Source organism: Tenrec ecaudatus, chromosome 2 (genome assembly GCF_050624435.1).
Source record: "Tenrec ecaudatus isolate mTenEca1 chromosome 2, mTenEca1.hap1, whole genome shotgun sequence".
Classification (NCBI taxonomy): domain Eukaryota; kingdom Metazoa; phylum Chordata; class Mammalia; order Afrosoricida; family Tenrecidae; genus Tenrec; species Tenrec ecaudatus.
Genome location: NC_134531.1, coordinates 274004840 through 274027249, shown reverse-complemented (window position 1 = coordinate 274027249; position 22410 = coordinate 274004840). Strand labels below are relative to the sequence as shown.

General features: G+C 39.9%; 1 protein-coding gene across 1 annotated transcript in view; it reads left to right on the top strand.

Moving 5' to 3' along the window:
• Nucleotides 1-22410, top strand: part of ROBO2 (roundabout guidance receptor 2) — a 210576-nt gene that overhangs the window by 166096 nt on the left and 22070 nt on the right. The window contains exons 20-21 of the mRNA XM_075542944.1: nt 3233-3389; nt 16492-16752. Of these exons, the coding sequence (XP_075399059.1) occupies nt 3233-3389; nt 16492-16752 (418 nt within the window). The remainder of the gene's footprint in view (nt 1-3232; nt 3390-16491; nt 16753-22410) is intronic.

Sequence of the window (22410 nt, the reverse complement as noted above, 5' to 3'; positions counted from 1 at the left end):
TCTTATGCACCAGATTTGTCCGATGATTCTTAGCCACTGCTTCAATGAGCACTGATTATGGAGACAAGAAAAATGAAATCCTTGCCAGCTTCGATATTTTCTCTATCATGGTTCTGTGTGTTGATCTAGTTGTGAGGATTTGGGGTTTCTTTACATTGAGTTACAATCCATACTGAAGGCTTCTATATGAGAGCTCCATCAGCAAGTGCTTTACGTCCTCCTTGCTTTCAACCAGCAAAGTTTGGACATCTACCTACAGAAGGTTGCTAATGACCCCTTCGCCGATCCTGATATTGCATTCTTCTTCATATAGTCTAGTTTTTTAAATTATTTGTTCAGCATACAAGTCGAAAGAATATGGTGACAAGATTTGACCCTGACACATGTCTTTCCTGATTTTACACCATGCAGTTTAACACCCCCACCCTTTCTCCCCCCCATATGTCTACCTCTTGATCTATACTTGTGTTATCTGTGAGCGCAATGTTGTACTCTAGGATTGTCTCTTGTATGATCCACAGAATCAAATGTCTTTGCATACAGTTAAGAAAATACAAGTAAATAGCTCTCTGTTGTTTTCTGCTTTCAACCAAGATACCTCGGATATTAACAAACCCTCTGTGGAATCTGGCTTGAATGTCTGGCAGTTCTCTTTGCAGCAATCATTTTTGAGAATTGTTTCCAGCCCAATTGTACTTGAATGAGATATATTTTGCATTGTTCAACAATTTGCGTTTTCTGTTGGGTCGCCTTCCTTTGCAATGAGCACAGAGGCAGCTCGCTTCCGTTTGACTGGCCAGGCAGCTACCACCTAAATGCCCTGCCATAAATGAGGGGGTGCTTCCAGTGTTTCTTCAGCTCACTGAAACATTTCCATTGGTAATTTGTCAATTCCTGGAGCCGTACTTTTTGCTTATGCCATCAGTCAAGCTTATGCAGCTTGGATTTCTTCCTTCAATAACGTTAATTTTACATCATGGCTACCTCTCGAGATGGTTGTTGGTTGATCATTTATTTCTGATGCAGTGACGCTGTGTGTTCCTTCCATTTTCTTTTGATGTTTCTTGCATAATGCAACATGCTGTCATAGAATCCTTTGCTATTTCAACTCAAGGCTTGTGCTCTTTATTTCTTTCTTCTTGAGATATTCTTCTTGTTTGGCTTCTTAATTCCAGGTGCTTACTCATTTTATTTTAACACTTTCCTCTGGCTTCTTGAACTGCCCTTTCAAAGTTTCTGCTCAACTCTCTTACGTAATGACTTCCATTTGTTTAGCTACTCAACATTAAAGATCAGGTTTCAGAATCTCCTATGGCATTCATATTGGCCTTTTTATTCTTTCTTGTCTTTTTAATGACCTTTGGTTTCTTCATGTATTATGTTCTCAAATAGAGATTTTAAAAGGTATTTGTCAGTTATGATGGTGATTATGAATCATTTATAAAAGTTCTGTGGAAAGTGAACAGTATTATATATATAATATAATAACATATATAATATATATATAATATAATAACAGTATTATCTATATATAATATAGATATATAGAGAGAGAGAGAAGAAAGGACCTACAACTAGGGTCACATTGCAGAGGACATACGTGTATTCATTTCACAATCTGTCCCCCTAGAGTCATTGAATCATACTTAATAAAAAGCCATTGTTTTTAAATAAATGTTTATGTATCATCAGAAAATAAAATCTTGAGGTATTTAAGTGGTTATACATTGGGCTAAAATCTGCAAGGTCAACAATTCGAAACCACCAGCCTGTCCACTAGCGATAGATGTGGCTTCTACTCTCATAAAGAGTTACTTTCTTAGAAATCCAGAGGTTTAGTATTCTGTCCTAAAGGATCTCTATCTGAATAAACTTTATAGCAGTGAAAGAGAGAGATGAAACAGTAAACTCTCAATTGATGACAATTGTCCAATCAGCAACTAACTGATCAAGGGGATAGAAGAGAACTGGCAATTCTTTGTACCATTATGCATGGGTTCACTATGAGTCAAGTCAAACTCAGCAGCAGCTAACAACAACAACAATAAATATAAACCTGAAGACTTATCTTTAAGCACATTAATTATTAGTATTCTCAGTAAAGCTATTCCTGGGATGCTTCTTAGGTCTGGAGGAATTGGGCATGGAGAAGGTTTAAGACTACTGTTGGAAGCTGGGGATGCTGTGAGGCAGAGGAAATGGGAAAGAGGGAAAATTACTTGGATTTATGAAGCTTCCTTACACACTGAGATTTCACTTGCAGCATCTCTTTTAAGCCCCAAAACAAGTCCAATAAGTGGGTACTCTGTCACATCTGTCTCACGTATATGGAAATGGAGGTGATGGTTCATAAGTGATCTATCAAGTTAAAGGAGCTGGTCTTCCAATCCAGAGACCAAGTTGTATCTGACTGTGGCCCTGGCTTATTGTTGTTGGTAGCATCACCCCTATCTGATTTCTGTTAAGTTTATGTATCAATACATTCATTGTCATCTTAGACATGCCATACATTCTGCAGGGCTTTTTTTGCTAGTGTTTTGTCCATACATTAACTTGTGTTACAGCAGTACTAAAACTGCTTACTGTGTATCATTGACTTCCTTTTAGAGTCTTATGAAATGTTACGCTTGAATCGATGAGGAACTGTTCTCACTATATGCAAAAATAATTGTGCATGCATTAATTAAAAAGCCTATAAAACATAGTATTGTGAAAGATTTACAACTAGCTTCCAGATTGTGGTTGATTGATTTTTATCAGTTACATTTGAGAGGTAATGTTACTCTCCTGGATTAATTAAATTGAGTAAATTCTAATGGAAAAGTTTAGGCTATCTCCTTAGACACTACATTTTCCACTGAGAGAGATTATGCAAAAAAGCATTATGAATGCACTGAAATCTGACATTTCAAAGAATTTGTTATGGCCCATTATTTCATCTAACAATGAAAACGTGGGAGCAGCCAACATGAATAAATCAATAAGTGTGCTTTTGATACCGCAGCCATGTTTGGGTTTATTCAGCTATGCTCTCCTAATGTATTAAAAGGAAAAACAATATCATTTTGAAAGATTTATATAAATGTTGTTCTGATTATATCACCGTATTGTTTATAGCTCTTAACAATGTAGCATTCCGATTCTGGTGTTTTGCAAACAAAAATACGTCTTCCCATCAGACATACTCCGCTTGGTGTTCTGCATCTCTGAATACATGTGTTATTACTTTCAGGTGGAAAAGGTGGAAAAAAGAAGAAAAACAAAAACTCTTCCAAACCACAGAAAAACAATGGATCGACCTGGGCCAATGTGCCACTACCTCCTCCCCCCGTCCAACCCCTTCCAGGCTCGGAGCTGGAACACTATGCGGTAGAACAGCAAGAAAATGGGTAAGGATATATCTCTAGATTTATATCCCAACACAATTGCAAGGATTTACATCCATACTCTGTGTTCTCCGTCTGTTCTCCCTGCCTAACCCCCACCTCCTTCATGACTGAACCTCCCCCACCTCATTCGACCCCTTTCATTGTTTGAACCATCTATGTATTTTTAGCTGATAAACACAAAACAGCACATATTGAGGACCTGCAATCCTTGGCCCTCAAGTGCTTTAGATTGTCTGCAATCATGATAATGCAGTCTCCATTTATAATATTGCTTGTTCGTTTGAAAGCAAGTGCCCACAGCTCTGTGAACTAAAGAGCCACTCCGGAGAAGGGCTCAAAGGGAATTAAAATAACCTTCTTCCTCATCCCTCAGAGCTCTCTAATGACTCTGTGTCTGGCCATAGCAGGGCGCCCACTGTAGCGCTCCCTCACAATGGGATAATTGTAAGGACCTGGCCAGTGGGTAGAACTTTAAGCATCAGCTTTGATGGAAATTTAGTGGCTGGAACAATAACAGAAGTTCAAGTCAATACATACTCTGTAACAAAACCATCCTAAGCTGAAATTTTCCTTCAAGGGCCTTTGAATGTGAGCATTTTCCTTATGCTTTTACACACATTTCACAGGCTGTGCCCCCTCCCTGCCCCTGTTAATTTTAAAGCAAAAGGAGATCAATATTTTGATTCTGTCCTTTCTACCAAACTGGTTGGATAAAAAATATGCTTAGTGTTTTTATTTTCTATTTTAACAATTCTGAATTTAATATCTGCATCATAGTTTCCACGTCAGCATTTCTGTTTTGGACCTTGATGGCCCTAAAAATAGAGAATTCATGCAGAGTTCTTCTTCCAAGTTATTTTTTACATAGAAGTATATAAACTATTGAAATATCTTGGCTTATTTGAATAATACATTCATTTTTACCCCAGTTTGCCTAAGGATCACAGGTATGAAAGGATTTCAGAAGGTTCACGAAAACATGGAATTGAAGCTAATGGAATCTTTCCCCTTACTTTTTGAAGCCCATTCTTCCATGTTTTTAACAATTTCTGTAATCGTCCGAGCCGCCCTCTCTTCTTGAATTGCCTGGTAGACACCCACCTGAGAACCATTATGATTGGGAATTTTCAAAGGCATCCTAATGAGATGAAGGCAAAGGGTATGCTGGGAGATCTTGTCTCTATCTACAGTTTGAAAAGATGTTTAAACGTGTGTTGTTTGGAGTAAGCTTGATGAATGAACTGGACCTCCGAGAGCAACATGTTTTACTTACCTTCATAAGACTACTCAGAGGGATAATCATTTTAGCCGGAGAAGTCTGAGGAAGGCTTTATGGAAGATGACGTCTGAGGTGCATCTTAAGTCACTTATTCAGAAAATGACTAATAACAGCATTGTGTGGTGGTTGGGTGCCAGGCTGTTCGCCAGAAGCAGTAAAGACACATATAATGAGACACAGTCTTGACATAAGGAAGTCTGTGTTCCAACAGTTGCAGCCAACGGTTAGGAAAGTTACCAAGTGGCGTGCGAATAGATAATGTTCTGTTCATAGAGCAATAAACTAAAATAAATTAATAAGGAGATGCCCCCCCCCCCAAAAAAAACTTGCTGCCAGGAGTTGATTCCAATTCATAGCAACTTTAGAGGAAAGAGTAAAACATCCCCTCCCCTTCTGTCTTCCAAGTTTATAAATTTTTACCAAAAAAATTGCCCGTCATCTTTCTCCCAGGAATTCAAACCACCAACCTTCCAGCTAGCAGTTTGTGTTAGTCTGGGTTGACTAGAGAAACACATTCATAGACACTCATGTGTATAAGAAAGAGCTTTATATACAAGAGCAATTGAATATTGAGAAAACATCCCAGCTCAAGACCCTAAGTCTGATAATGGGCCATATGTCTGATACCAATCTATAAAGTCTGTATAGATCATGAACACATGTCATGACACTGAATGCAGGAAGATCACAGGCCAGAGGGTGGGAAGTCTTGTGGATCCAGTGGTGGTGTAAGCATCGCAGTGCTTGCAGGGCTCTCCGCGTGTCTTCTCTGGCTCCATCAGCCTCTCTCCATGTGTCCCCTCCACAGGGATGTCTCACAGGGAGTGAGCTAAGAGAGGGAGTATGTCTCCTGCCTCCAAGGACGAAAAATGAGCTCCCAGAATCCTCAGGAGAAGGCCATGACCACATAGAGGCCTCATTGGCTATATCCTGATTGGGAGGCAAGGCTCCGCCCCTACCTCTTAATCCTCAAATTGACACCAGATTACATACCTACCACACAGTTGAACACTAATCCCTGTGCCAGAGGACAGTTTGATGAGAAGACAAAGGAGACAAACACCCCCTATGTTGGCCCTTTGCACTCTATTCTTCCTTTGAATTCCTGCTCTGTTCCTGGTTAGTGTCTGCTGCCTTTATTTTGCTTTTTTCTCCTTTTCTTAGGTTTACACCTCTGCTGGAATACCCATCCCATCACATTTGAGTCACTTGTCTGCTTCTTTGGGCAACTGGTAGCTGGTGTATAAAGTGTGTTTCATTTATAGAGGGTAGGAAAAATGTGAGGTCTCTTAAGATCCAGCTGTGAAAAAAGTTGAGAGGGTGTTCTTGTAATGGAGTACATCGGGGGATTAGAAGATTTGACAGTGAGGACAAGGGGAGAAGGTGTGGGGGATTTCAGCAGCCTGGCTGATATCTTGAAAATGTGCAATAAGAAAATGACCATGGAACCAAAGGAAAGGCACAAATCATGGAGATTATACAGTTCAGAATTAAAAGGAATTTCATAAAGTTCATGGAAAAATCCCTTATCGTTTTTTTAATTCCATTTTTCCATGAACCTTTTGAATCCCCGGCCTAATCACAATCTTGAAAATATGTTTTCTTGGTCTTCATTTTAATTAATGATATTTCTAAAGTTTAATTCACTGCCATCAAGTCTGTTCAAACTCTTATCGACCCAGTAAGAGATTTTGAGGGTGTAAATCATTACAGGAACAGATAACCTCATCTTTCCTCTATGGGGAAGCTGATGGATTTCAACCGCTAACCTTGCAGTTAGGAGTCTGACACTTTCTAGGCAGTAGCACCACGACTCTGTTTTACATAGCATCAATCCATCAAATCTTTCTTGGACTTTTGAGGGTTTTTTTCTTCACAGTGTTATATATCAAAAAGTTACCAGTATTCAATTCATGTTCAAGTACAAAAGTATAGGTATGCTCCACACAAGGTCCTTCAGAATATATATATCTGAGGGTTTGCTCCAGTGAGAACAAGCAGGTGGGCCGATTGTTGTGTCTGCACCCACTAAGGCTCAGCCATAACCCCTGCCTTGGCCCCACCTCCCACCCATCTCCAGTTGCAGCTGGCTTGTGGCTCTGTCAGAGGCTCTGTCCAGCTGGCAGGACAATGATTGCAGGAAAATGCTAGGGTGATGTCAGTCTGTCTGCTAGCTTAAATCTTCTGATCCCAATCAGGTTTCGCAGGGCTGATCTGAAAACCCTTGGAGACTGACAGCTGCGGTGCAAATACAGCATTTTGAGAGTCTGTCCTTTTGATATCTTTACCCGTGCCATATATCAAATTTTCTCTGCTCCTCTTTATTCAGTACCTAACTTTCATATGCATGTAAGGTGACTTAAAATACCATGAGTTTTTTCAGGTGCACCTTAGTCCTCTAAGCGATCTCTTCTTCATCAACACTTTAAAGATGTCTTATATAGCAGATCTACCCAAAGCAATAGTCATTTGATTTTTTTGACCATTGCTTCTATAAGCATTGATTGTGGATCCAAGCAAGATAAATCCATGGCAGCTTTCATCTTTTCTCCATTTATCATGACATTACCTATTGGTCCAGCTTTGAGAATTATATCTATATATTATCTAATTAGATTATAATCTAATGATATATATAAATATATAACCCAGTGGCAATATAGTAGGAAACCAGTGGCTTACTTAGTGATTGTAATTTGCAATTGGCAAGCTTTTGCTGCCACTGAACTTTATTATGTTGTTATTAGTAATTTGATATTTATATCTGGCCTTTAACAAGCTAGATCACATGGAACATTGATTAGTTGTCATCTTTCTCATTATTCACAAGGCAGGACAATAGTATGATGTCCTCTATTTCACTGACAGTAAGTCAAACAGCAGAAGATCCTCTAGCAAAGGCTGGTCAAAGGTCCTTTTTCACGGCCTTTTAATTTGTTTTCTGTGTTACTACCAGGAACAGTTGAAATTCAATCGCTCAAAATAAGATGTATTTCAGTCAGTGTTAAGGAAACTAAACACAGACAGACGCTTGCCTTAACATTTGAGGAATCAGCTGTTGTGTTTCGACCTTTAGTCTTTGTGTGATTCCGAAGAATTAGTTGTCCTGAAAAGGTTTCAGAGGTGTAATCACAAAATGCTGAATACCATAGTTCTTCCTCTTGGTACTTAGACACCTTTCCTTAATTTATTTGCATCCAACCTTTCTGATCCTGTCTCATCTCTTTCATGCTCCTCATTTTTCCACCTTCCGCTTTCACCATTGGGGAAAAGCCATGAATATTTCTCAGCTCTGCTTAGGTCCCATGGCTTACTTTTATGGTAGATTATCTACAGCATGCTTTTAAAGAAAATGTATGAGATAATTAGTGATAAGATCAATCCAAGTGAAAATAAATACCAAATGAAACATATTTTTAGAAATGTAATACTTTTAGCAATTTCTGTTTATCTTTTAGAAATAGCCGTGCTATAGTAAATCGATACTTCACCTGATGGCATGAATTGATAAATAAAAATTGAGTCATGTACAATTAATTATGATTCCTTCGACATTATCTTAACATAACCGAAACCAACTTATTCTTCAATCTCCTCTGTTCTCCATGTCAACAGTTCTCAATTGTGGGTCGTGACCCCTTTGGGAGTCGAATGACCCATTCACGGTGGTCACCCAATTCCTAACAGTAGCAAAATTACAGTGATGAAGTAGCAACGAAAATAATTTTATGCTGGGGAGTCACCACCACATGAGGCACTGTATTAAAGGGTCTCGGCATTAGGAAGTCGAGAACCACTGTGCTGTGCACTTTCATTCCATCGTATATATAATCATTGTTCCACCACTTGTTAGTCAGTGGGGGACTTGTGCATTGCTGTGATGCTGGTATTTTGGAACCAAAATTTCAAATGTCAGCATGGGAGCACATGGTGAACGGTTCTGAGGTGCTTCTAGACTGATAACATACTTGGAACAAGGAATTGGTTGTCTATTTCTGAGGAATTAACTCAGCGCTCAAATGCATGTCCATAGAATTGATTCTTATTCATAGTGACATTATAGGGCAGAGTAGAATCATTCCTGTGGGTTTCCATGACTGTAAATCTGTATAGGCGTAGAAAGTCTCTTACGGAGGGGCTGGCGGTTTTCAACTGTTTATCTTTTGATTAGTCTCATAAGATGTAAGCCACTATGCCACCAGGACCACTGAAAAGTTATACATCACAATGGAACATTATAAGATACAATGCCATAACATATGCCTTTCTGTCTGAAGGACATTGAAAATGCAACTGGGCAGCAGCTGTTTTATCTGCCAGTTTTTCTTGCTATGAAAGCTTGCATGTTGCTATGTTATTGGAAGCTATGCCACTGGTATCTCAAATACAACGGGATATTTGAAAGATTTAGGCTGTTCACTTCTGAGGGACGAGCCACTGACAATCTTATAAATAGCAGCAGAACACTGTCAGATATTGAGCCAGAATTGAGCCCTTCAGTTTGGAAAGCACATCAGTTATGTGGAATGTATTAAAGTTTTCAGGACTTTGAATTGCTCATGGGACATAACTCAAATTAAGAAGAAACAGATGCATACATCTATTAGTAATCTGAATGTGTAATGTGCAAGCGTGAATCTAGGACTTTTGGAAGCCTTCAAAAATGAACTGAAACTGAAGATTGCTATCTTTGGCATTTCTGTTGTTCTGTCCTTAGACACCAGAGTCAGTTTCCCTATGTCACTGACTGTTTACCTAACCAAGCTCACATATTCTGGGTATTAGTGAGTTGGAATGGAATTGTAGTAGCCATTTTGAGTTGGACAATCCTATGGTTAATATGCTAGGAATTAATTGCATGTTCAACATGAATGGTGTCTTATTCACCATCAAAAAAATCTCAAGATATATCAGGAAATGTAAGTCTATATGTGACAGGATATTATAAGCTTACAGGGAAGTCCAGTTAATACAACTACTAAAGCGATTGAAGAATTCTATGAATTTCTTGTGCCTTACATGGATGAGACATGCAATTAAGATGCATCGTAATCCTCGGTGAATGAAGGGCAAAAGGTAGAAACAACGAGGAAGGGATGATTGGAAACTATGATCTTGGTGATAGAAACAAAGCTGGTTATCAAAGGACAGGATGTTGGGAAACTGAACACTTCTTTGTTGACTCACTTATTGAGGACCACCCAGGGGTACAGCCTTCCGTAGAGAGTAACGACTTGGTGTAAAGAAATCAGAAATCTTCACACTTGGACCAAGAAGCAGCCTCAGAGCAAACAGAAGACTGGAGTTGTCCAGAGTTTCATCTTGCTTGGATCCACAAGCAATGATGGAGGAAGCAGCAGTCCAGAGATCAAATGTCATATTCAGTTAGCAAAATCTGCTGCACAAAACCTCTGGATATCCCCTAGCAACGACAATAACAATGCCTAAGATATTTCTCTGTATTTTTCCATTTCTTTTTGTAAGACGTCCAGTTTTTCTAGATACATAATTCATCTATGTCAATTATTAATATAGGTTTCCAGCCATCTCTTCTCCTTGGGAGTCATGCCATACTCGCAAATGACAGTCCTGAACGCTTTCATTCATCCATGTCATGAAGACTGACTCTCTTTGAAGGAGGCCGCTCTTTCCCCATCATATTAGAGTGCCTTCCCACCTGAGAGACTTGTCTGACCCTGTCTCAGACAGTGGTTCATTGCTAATCACTGGTGTTTCAATTGCCACTGAGTTATTGGAAGTAAGAATAGTTTTATATTGATGAAGTAATGAAATCATAGGTGGAATGTGAATATTTCTAGAGGAAAGAATGAATCTATAAACATGGTCCTCCTTTATGCACATGTGTAATGTTACTGATCATAGGTCACTTAAAGTTAGGAAAATACTTATGATGAATGGAAAACTATTAAAAAATTTGATTATAACTACTGATAGAGTATAACAGCAAGCACTTAAAATATTGGAAAAATAAGGAAATGAACAGTATAACTGTTTTTATTTGCCTTACACATATAATATTTGACATAAAAATATAATATCTAACGTCAAGTAAATAATTTGCTTTTTTAGAGGAAGAACCAATGCATCTTTATTAATGGAACAATTTGTATACTTCCAATTTAAATGGTGTGTTTCTATTTAATTTTAAATACTTTCATTTTCAATAATAATGCCTTCATCATGACCATTTTTACTGTCTTATATTGAATATAGCGAAAAACAGGAATAGTGCAATCTCATAAATGTATTGAAGTGTAATATCAATTAAATGCACACTAAATGTGAAAAGAGAAGTATTAAAATAAAGTATACAACAGTTAAAAGGAACAACATTGGAAATCAGTGTCTAATTAATTTTCAAATATAAAATGCCAATACACCCTCAGAATGATATCACCTGTGGCTATTCTTGTCAGGGAACTTTAAAAAGAAATGGATTTAGCCGGCAGCTTGAGAATTTTAAGATGTGTTCTTAGAAGGGTGCAGTTTGTTTGAAATGGGTTGAAATCCATAAACTAATACACCAGGATGGAAAAATACCAAAGTGAAAATAAGCCAGAGTGTTATAAGCAGGGCTCCTGGTGAAGAAATTTCAAAACCTTCTAATGACGTCAGTTGCTGATTCTATACGCAGTGGAAGAAACTGTGTAAAAATATGTGTGTTTTCCAATCTATCATTATATTTCATTTTGAAACGATAATTGTTGTGTACGATGTATTAGCCAACACATAGTGACCCTATAGGACAAAGAAGAACTGTCCCTATGAGTCTCTGAGATTATAGGTCTTATGGGAGTGGAATGCCCCATATGACTCAGCTGCAACTCAAAAGCAGTGAGAAGATTTATTAGAAGCTGTGAAAACTTTAAGCTGCAATGACTTCCCTTCAAATAAAATTTAAAAGTGGCCCCCAGCACATAAAACAGATAAAATGGCATCTTTTTAAGCAATATATTTTTCAATTTAGATTGGTAATAATGTAGTCATTTAATAAGAATACAATTTAACCAGGAGAATTTTCTAGTATATAAACATTGTTATTTGTACACACAAAAGTATGCCTACCACTTAAACTGAAATACAAGTGATAGTTAAAAATAAATATTTCAGAAAAGAGCTAGGAGACAAAGAGCATTTATAGAGGTTTAAACACAGGCATGTGCATATGTAAATATATTTGTATATAATGATAGGGAAATAGATCTATATACATAGATTTATGTGTTAAATGTTAAGATAGCAGACAGACATTGGGTCTCTACTCAAATACACCCTCAATACAAGAACACTTTGTTCTACTAAGCTGGCATTCCATGATGCTCATCTTGCCAACAAGGTCACTAAAGACAAAATGGGCACAGAAGAAAATGTTGTGAAGAAGGCTGATGGTGCCCGGCTTTCAAAAGATATAGCATCTGGGGTCTTAAAGACTTGAAGATAAACAAGTGACCATCTAGCTGAGAAGCATCAAAGTCCACATGGAGGAAGCACACCAGCCTGTGTGATCATGTGGTGTCTATGGGATCAGGTATCTGGCATCAAAGACCCAGAACAAAAAATCATATCAACGTAAATAAAAGGCAAAATTGAGTGGAGACCCAAAGCCTATCTGTAGAAAATTGGACATCCCCTTACAGAATGGGCACAAGGAAGAGATAAGCCAGTCAGGGTACAGTATAGCACCATTGAAAAATATAACAGTGCTATACTTTCTTCTAGTTTCTTAATGTTTCCTTCCCCCACTATCATGACCCCAATTCTACCTTACAAATCCAGCTAGACCAGAGCATATACACAGCTACAGATAAGAGCTGGAAACATAGGGAATACAGAACAGATAATCGCCTCCAGGACAATAATGAAAGTAGTGACACCAAGAGAGGGCAGGGAAGGTGGGAGAGAAAGGGGGAACCTCTCACAATGATCTCTATATAACCCCCTCCCAGGGGGACGGACAACAGAAGAGTGGATGAAGATAGACATCAGTCAGTGTAAGACATGAAAAAATAATAGTAATTTATAAATTATCAAGGCTTCATGAGGGAGTGAGCATGGTGGGGGGAATGAGGAGCTGATACCAAGGGCTCAAGTAGAAAGAAAATGTTTTGAGAATGATGATGGCAACAAATGTACAAATGTGCTTGACACAATGGATGGATGGATGTGTGCATACAAGCTGTATGAGTGCCCAATAAAAGGCTTTAAATAAGTAAATAAATATTTCTACCAAATTTTGCAGAGCTTCTGAAATGCTTCACTTTTTACCTCAGTGAGGTAGATTTTTCAGGTAGCCTCGGCACGAGAGGAAAATGACCCTGAAATGAACCAAAGCACTTTAAAGTATGACCACCTTAGATGGAAGACGCTTTGGAAGTTGATCACATGAAGTTCGGGCGTCCAAGAAGATTAAAGAATCCAAAATGACATGCATGTGATGAAATATCATTTCCAGTGTATGTCTTTATGACTATCCATCACTCATTTGCCAAATTCCAAAGTCCCAGGGGTGGAAAGTTCCATTCCTTTTAGACTCAACCTTAAATCACCAACTTACTTGGCCAACTTTCCTCTTTGGATGCCAGCTCTAGTCAGTTAAGGAATTCAGAATCCTTTTCTGTGAACCACCACATGTTCTACTTACAATGCCCACGTTTCTTGGGGAGACTATGGAACTGATTTACCATTTCTTGCTACTTATCATTGAGTTAACCCTGGCTTATGTGACCTGTACTCAACGGGATGGAAAGTGGCTGATTTTCCAAAAAGTTGAACACCAAGTCTTTCTTCTGAAATGCTTCTGTGTATACTTGAATTTCAAACCTTTTGATTAATAGTCAAATGTATTAACTCTGTGCAAGAGCCAGGGACTCATGAGGTTATTCACATGACTTGTAGATCGATTCACAGGCTTCTGTCATGGAGATTATTTGCTTACTCTCAGCTTCTGAAATATCTGATTTGGGAGGTGCGTCCATTGTCTGCTAAATGACTGCCAAATAAATACATTTTATACTTGGCTTTAGCTATACGAAGTAAAAGAACATTCAAGAGGAAATATCACAGACTTGTTGTAAAAGTTAGTCTTTGTAAGTTTGAGGCCATTTCAATGAAAGGTGGCCTACCAGAATGCAGAAATTATGAAGAGTGTCATAAAATTCTCACATGTAAAATTTTGCTGGGGGTTATTAAGAAATAATTGCAACAGTTTGTCCATTGTAAACCACCAAAGATCAAGCTAGACTAAGAAAAGGTCATGGGATGAGGGGTATCATTGATTGTGTCTGATAAGTATTGGCTGAAAGCAGAGAATATCAGAAAGATCCTTGTCTCTGTTTTATGGACTATTCAAAGGGATTCAACAATGGAGGTCATAAGATATTAAGGATACAATGGCAAAGAGTGGAAATTCTAGATTGTGTTTTTATGGAATCTGTACATAGACCAATAGGCAGTCAATCACAGAATAAGGAAATATTCTGTGGTTTAAAATCAAGAAAAATGTGAAACAGGATCATATCTTTCCTTTTTCAATATGTATACTACATGAAATTTTGAGAAACTAAGTGTATAAAGTAAATGGAATCAGAATTGAAAGAAGATTCATTAACAACCTGTTATATTCTGATGGCACAATATTGCTTGCAACAAATGAAGAAGGCTTGAAGCCTTTGCTTTTGAAGATCAAATATTACAGACTTCAGTGTGGATTGCATCTTAATATCAAAGAAATAAAAATCCTTGGAAGTGGACCAATAAGCATAGAAATATTAAAGTTGTGACAGATTTCACTTTACTTGTATCACCTTCAATTTTGACTCATAATCAACAGTTATGGGAGTAGCAGTAAAGAAATCAATGACATATGGAAATGGGTAAATCTGCTGTAAAATCCCTCTGTGAAGTGTGAAAGAGCCACAATGTCACTTTGAGGACAAGATTGCCCCTGACCTACACCATTGCCTCTTCAATGGCCTGGCACACAAGCAAAAGGTGGGCTGTGAACAAGGAAGACTGAAGAAGAGACGTCTTGGGATTCTGGTGTAAACACGTTGTAAACATATTGTGGACCACAAGAAGAATGTGTGAGTCTGTCTTGGAAGAAATAGATTTAGAATGTCCCTTGAGTGATGATGGTGAGACTATATCTTATGTATTTTGGACACAATCTCCAGAGGGCAAGGACATCAGGCTTGGTAAAGTTGAGGAGCAACCAACAAGAGGAAGACCTTGACAAGATGGATTGACGCAGCATCTGCAACAATGGGCTCACACATCACAATTGTGGGGGTGGCGCAGGACTGGGAAGGGGGTATTTAGTTCTGTTTTTCAGAGGGTTCTATGAGTCAGAATTGAATGAACTGTTCTTAACAAGAGCAACCTTCAGGAGGGACTGTAAGGGACATCATGCTTGGTAAGGCGAAGATCAACAATAACAAGGAAGACCTCCCATGAGATTAATTGAGACCAGCGAATGCCACGGTGCCGTCCACATAGCACTGTTTGTGCGGCACAGGGCCAGGCAGTGCTTCGTTCTGTTGTACATAGGATTACTGTGAGCAGGAACTAGCTCCGCGGCATCTAACAATAAGAGCAACAGTATTTTAGGTAAGATCAAGACAAGGTATACATTAGAAAGTGAAATTAAAAGATAAATAGAAAATTTCCCTGAATGGTTTAAAGCACCTTCATATGCTTCATAGCTTTTTTGTGTTTGACACGGAAGCGCATGTTGGGAATGTAGAGTTCTTGGTTTTTAAGATTTCAGAATAGCAGGGAAATACAGACATAGAATCGAATGATTTCAAGATCATATAAGAAGTGAAAAACTATCATTAATATGCACTTGTGATCAAACGCATGTGGCAGTGGCAGAGAGGCTTCCTAAAACTCATGACATTTGAACAAAACCTGGAAATGAGAACTGGAGCTCAGGGGCAAACCGCTTCAGAACAGCCACATGAAGACCCAGGATGCAGAATGAATATGCAGGAAGTGTCAGGGAAATGGCAGGAAACGAAGCTGGAAAAACAGGACAACCGAGTGTGGACGAGTCTCTTATGCCCCGTGAATGAGTTTGGATTTTCTCTTACGTCAGAGGTGTGATATTATTTTACTCAGAGGTGTGATATGATGATAACTTCAGGAAAATAATCGTGTTGCCTCTGTGGAGGATGGTCAAAGAGGTGCTGGAATAGAAGAGGGATGTGGAATTTCTGCTTTAAATATTTGGATTTAGCTATGGCAATAAAAAGGAATCACTAGTTTTCAACTAAATGGTTTAAAAAATCACAGGGTATTGAATATATTTTGTAGAACAAAGGCTTCATGACAGACATGTCTTGTAGATAGACTGAGAGGTTAGGATAGATCTAAAATCAGTGTAAAGAAAATTCCCGAACCTTTCTTGGAAAATCCATCAGTTTGCTTGGCATATTCTGTTCAGGGAACAGCAGAAGAAAGTGGTTAAATCTACAAGCATTGAGTTCATTAGTTGTCTTTAATTAGCAATTTATTTTTCCACATGGGTGACTTTTCTGGGACAGTATTGCCGTTTGTAACTGTGGGTTAACAATTAGCTAATAAGATCACTTCAGAGTAAATTGAGATACTGAGATAGCAGATGCGCTCACCATTGGGCATGATGCTAACAGTCCAGTGATTTACTCTAGTCACACCAGCAACTTGTTCAGGAGGAAATCAGCCGAGAGCCCGCTGCAGTTAGGATGGGGTTGCTTTTTACTGTCGGTGTGATGGTGTACATGCTCGCATGTAAACGTGCTCTGGTTTCCCCTTTCCTTTCAGCTACGACAGTGACAGCTGGTGCCCGCCTCTACCTGTACAAACCTACTTGCACCAGGGAATGGAAGACGAACTGGAAGAAGATGATGATAGGGTCCCGACCCCTCCTGTCCGAGGCGTGGCTTCTTCTCCTGCTGTCTCCTTTGGACAGCAGTCCACTGCAACGCTTACTCCGTCCCCACGCGAAGAGATACAACCCATGCTGCAGGCTCATCTGGACGAGTTGACAAGGGCCTACCAGTTCGACCTAGCAAAGCAGACATGGTAACTAATCCTCATTGGGCCAGAGAACATGTGCCTTCAACGGATCGGTAGAGGAACTCTTCCCTAACATTAAATCCATAGGCCTATATTTCCACAGTTCTTTAATTCTTAAATATGGAAATTGGTGGGAGAAGGTTAAATAATTTGACCAAGTTTTCTACCTAGTCAGAGAGTTAGCTAGGGCAAAAATGGACATCTGACACATGTCTGGGTAAAGTGCCCTTGGATACACCAGAGCTCTTCTAATACCCAGTTTAGCTTCAGTTAGCTTATACTTGAACTTGCTTCCAAATGAACAGTAAGAAACTCCTTTCGGATTCTTCAGTGTCTGTGAGTAGTTCTGGATGATGCTGTGAATGTGCAGATGTGAGCTTCTGCGACTCACATGCGGTCAGCGTCAGTTATGAAAATCCCTTCTTGGGGTTGAATTAAATCAGCTACACAACACTGGTAACAAGAATGCATAAAAAGTCGAAAACATGAAAAGGAAGCGATTTTTCCTCATGCATTTATAAAAGTTCATAACTGATCAAAGCCAAATTACATAGTTTCCCCATGAAAATATGACAACTATAAATTGGCCAAGTTTCTATGTATATAGAGAGAGCTAGGTTCTCACTTTTCTTAAATCATGACATAAAAATCTGACCCTTGAAAATGAAATCAGACCAGACCTAAAAAAAGAAGAAGAAAAAAATGAAATCTCACGAAGATGCCCCTCATTATCTTCTGTGGACCTTCTCGTTAAAGTTAAAACTTGACAAAGTTGCATGCTCATTGTTGGATAGTTTCATCAGAAAATATGTTAATTCTTACTCTCATTATAAAGAAAATATTTATTTTTAAAACAGCAAACTATATGCATACAGAGAAACAAACAAAAAAAAACAGGAATACTATTTAAAGTTCTTGGCTGTATTGCCCCCATAGGTGCTTTTGTTGTAACCAAAGGTTTCTGAACATCTTCTCAAACATTCATAACACATAGCCTCAAAAGGCAAAGACACCATCTATACTCACGTATAAGCCGAGTTTTTCAGCACATTTTTAATGCAGTATTTGTGGTAAAATTAGGTGCCTTGGCTGATATTCGGGTCGGCTTCTACTCGAGTAACATCAGACTGCATTATAAAACATTATTATTTAAGCTGAGAAGAAACATTTTGGGCATCATGGAATTTATTCCTTGTGAACATGTAGAGCTCTGCAGTAAAGCAGCTTAAAGTGTGGATCCTAACACAGATTTTCCCACATTTGGCAGTATCACGAAATTAGCTGGTAACCTTAAAATATGTTGATGCCAAATGCCCCACCCTGAAAGTTCAAATGCTGAGTAAAAATGCATAGCACATATTTTGACTGTCTCTTAAATAGCAAAAACAAAATGGGGGTGGGAGGTGAGGGGGGTGAAGTATATCAAACCAGCTACCATCAAGTCAGTTCATCAGATGAGAACTGGGCACCAGAGAATTTGCGGTCGCTGGGCAAGAGATTGCCAGGCCTTTCTCCTGTGCTTCAGACCTCCAACCTTTTCTGTAAGAAGCCAAGATTGTTAATCACTGTGTTCCATGGGGATGGGGATGCTGCACGCACGTGTGTGTGTGCGTGTGTGTGTATGTATAGCAGGAGACCATTGAAATGTTCGTATGGTGTGTGTGTGTGTGTGTGTGTGTGTGTGTCTGTAGCAGGAGACCATTGAAAATATTTGTATGGTATGTGTGTGTGTGTGTTTGTGTGTAGCAGGGGGCCATTGAAAATGTTCCTATGGTGTGTGTGAGTGTGTGTATGTGTGTGTGTGTGTATGTGTGTGTAGGTGTAGCAGGTGACCATTGAAAATGTTTGTATGGTGTGTGTGAGAGAAAGAGTGTGTGTGTGTGTGTGTGTGTAGGTGTAGCAGGAGACCATTGAAAATGTTCATATGGTGTGTGTGTGTGTGTGAGAGAGAGAGAGAGTGTGTGCGTGTGTGTAGTGTATAGCAGACCATTGAAAATGTTCGTATAGTGTGTGTGTGAGAGAGAGAGAGAGAGTGTGTGTGCGTGTGTGTAGTGTATAGCAGACCATTGAAAATGTTCATATGGTGTGTGTGAGAGTGTGTGTGTGTGTGTGTGTGTGTGTGTGTGTGTGTGTGTGTGTGTGTAGGTGTAGCAGGAGACCATTGAAAATGTTCATATGGTGTGTGTGTGTGAGAGAGAGAGAGAGAGAGAGAGAGTGTGTGTGTGTGTGTGTGTGTGTGTGTGTGTAGCAGGGGGCCATTGAAAGTGCTCGTACCAAAGGAAGAGAAAAGCCTTAGACTGTGACACTGCATCTACTCTCTACGGGCAGTAATACAGAGTGATAAATTACACTGTTTAGCACTTGGTGGCTTAGAAGAAATGGTAAGTTGACTCAAATCCAAAACTATGGATTGCATTGTGTTCTCCAAGATATGTGATGGAATCCTAACCTCTACATCTCTGTGTGGAATCCAATTGAGGATCAAGTTTTCTTTTTAATATTAATGAAATTGTGTCAGTATAAGATGTGTCTTTAATTGCTTTTTATTGATCTGTAATTAACATATCATACAATTCGACCGTTCAATCCTATAAACAAAGGCTGTACAGTCATCATCACAATCATTTAGTCGCTTTTCTCCTTTTCTTTTACACGCCGATGTTGATTCCCCGTTATTTTTGAGAAATAGAGGGAACCGACTTCACACACACACACACACACACACACAAGCACAAATGAGGGATGTAAGCACCACATGGAAATTATGAAGAGACAAAGGGACACATGGGCTAGCGAAGCTGAGACAAGGATTTTGCTCGGCAGAACCAGCAGAAAGAAAGCCTTTCCCGGGAGTCAGCGCCTTAAATTCTGAGTCTAATCCCACTCTGTGGCAGGGAGTGTTTTTAAACTGTGAGATTGAGATATGCCTGTTCCTTAAAGGCACCCACTTGTGGTGTTTCTGTCTGAGCGGCATGAAGAACTAAGACGTCCCCCAAACCGCGGAGCCCAGTGCATAGCTTCCCCTTTAACTGACCCCAAAACTCCCAGCAAGTCCATTTAATTAGAGCTTGAGTCGCATAACTTCTTCAAGGGGAAGGAGTAAGAGTGCAGGTGCCGTCTTCTCCAAAGGATGGAGATTAGACGTGTGTATTCTTGGTAAAAGGACTTCACTGGTTAATATTCTAAATACAGAAAATGCTGGCGCGAATTAATGCCTACATCTGAGGAAGTTAAGACTTTGTTAGATGAGGCAGACACACAAATAAGTAGGTAGAACAGAAAAGGATCATGTCTGCCCTAAAACAACTTGAAGTAGAGACATTCCACGAGTCAAGGTTGACAGGGGATCATGCAAGAAAACAAACAAGCAAACAAACCAGACAAAAACATACTGTGCTCCCAGTGGAAGCAAGGGCTCTTAGGCTTGGATCTTAACTGCAAGGTCCTGGGATGACATCCTTTCTGTCTGAGGCCTGGCTGTAATAAACAATAGGGTGGGGGTGCGTATCCGACCTCCTTGGGCTTCCCTATTGCCACGAGGCCAGGGTCAGATACGCCTGCACACTCGGTTCTTCTTTCCTGATTCTGCACCCCAACCCCTCCGCCCGGCAGCACTCTCTATCTCTGCTGGGTTTGATGGCTGTTGCAGTGACTGCAAAGACCTCAGAGCCAATACTCATTCTTCACTGGGTGTGTTATGGTACCACAAGTCAAGAGAAGCATACAGTAAGCATACAGTCCTTTCTCCTCCTCAGCCAGCAGCCAAGTGGTTTGGTTCTGTTTTCTGGTCCCCCAGCCTCTCATCCATGAGGTAGGAAGCCTTCCCTGTCCACGGCAATACCTTCACTCAGCAAGCAGCCAGGTCTCCCCAGACCTCAGCTTCCCAGCCAGCCTGCGTGGGTCAGAAAACTAGCTCATCTATCACTCTGTCTCGGTTCTGCTTGGAGTCTCCATGTGACAGTCCTTTGTGGATCTGGTCCTAGCAGCCTCGGCCACTTCACATAGAAGGCATGAGCATACACTTCCAATAATCCTCGGATGTCTCTCTGTGTCCCAAAGGAATGGCTTTGATGGAGGTGTGGTCTGTCTTCTACCACCTTGGTAGTCCCAGGTAGACACAGAATGGTGGCTGAAGCCGCACCCTCTAGTGAAGTAGTCTTAAAAATTCCCCCAAGGGAAAAACGGGATGGGGTCATAAGTTACACTTCAAGGAAAGTCTAAGGGAACCCCCAGGAAACACATGGTAATGCCTTGGTTCACATTCTTTATTTAAAGAAACCTCAAAAACAACTTCCCTGCCTTCTAGTCAACGCTAACTCAAAGTGTGCCTACAGTGCAAGGTCGAGCTGCCCCTGTGAGTTTCCAAGACCTTAACTCTGCAGGAGTAGAAACCCTCTCTTTTCCCCGAGGAGCTGGCTGGTGGTTTCAACCCTTGCTGATCACAGGCCATAATCATTACATCACCAGGGCTTCCTATACTCTGCTCAAGCCAGGTCTTAATCCCACCCTGACTAGTATCATCAAAAATACCCTCCAACATGGGATGAAAGCCACAAGCAGAGTCCAGGATTGTAATGCATCACATAAGGAGCCAGGGCAGGAGGCGCCCTGCGAATTGACTACACCTCACCTGTGTGTTTCACGGGTTCTGAAAGGAGTAAACTTCCACACTGCACAGGGAATTATATCGTTATGGTTTTGCATAAGATCGTCAGCTTTAAAAAATTGTTTGAAACAAATATTCCTAATTTCCTTCAGATGATTTATTTTTATAAAACTATGAGTCTGGATTTTGTCTCTGCTCTTCACCTCAGAGAAATCTTTGGTTGATCCAAATGATTAATGTGCTTTGTGATGAACTGTAAGTTTGTGGCGAACTGAAAGGTTGCAGGAACCATGGACAAAAGGCCTGGTGATCAACTTCCAGAACGAACCAGTCTTTGAAAGTCTAATGAGGCACAATTCAACTCGGCCACACATGGGGTCACCAGGAGTGAGACCTGTTGCCAGCAATTGACTAGCAATTAGCCCATAAAACCCAAATGAGGTCTAAGATTCTATGTGTTAGTCTGAGTTGAAGCAAACCATTGACACTAATATATGTATAAGAATGAACTTTATGTCAAGAAAGAAATGTATATCAAGGAATAACCCGGGCCAGTCCAGCTCAACTCCGTGGGCCAGATGCTAGTTGGAGCCCTCTCCAGACTCATGCAGCTGCTGCCTGACGAAGCAGGAAGGGGAAGTGGGAAAGAGAGAGATCCAGGCTGGAGGGGGCAGAGCCACGTAGATCCCAACTCAACAGGAAACAGGGAGAGCTCTATAGTACCCAGGGGAAGCAGGACACTTGAGTGGTCAATCTCAGAATCCAAACAAGCAGGAAGATGAAGAGGGACAAGATGAAAAAAAGTTCTACTGAACCTATCTTATTAAAAGGCCACCGTATCAGGAAATCTCAGTAGGCTGTGTCCTGAATAAGGTTGGATTTTGCCTATATATTCACACGGGTGTATTGAGTTGTCGTAAAATCTAACCATCATATTCTATAATGATTTTTCCCCCTCTCTTTGGTGAGACATACACAAGGGGACTTGAAAAAATGGGTAGAAAATACCATTAATTGTTCTATGTTTTCACAATTTTAAAACTCTTTCATATGTATAG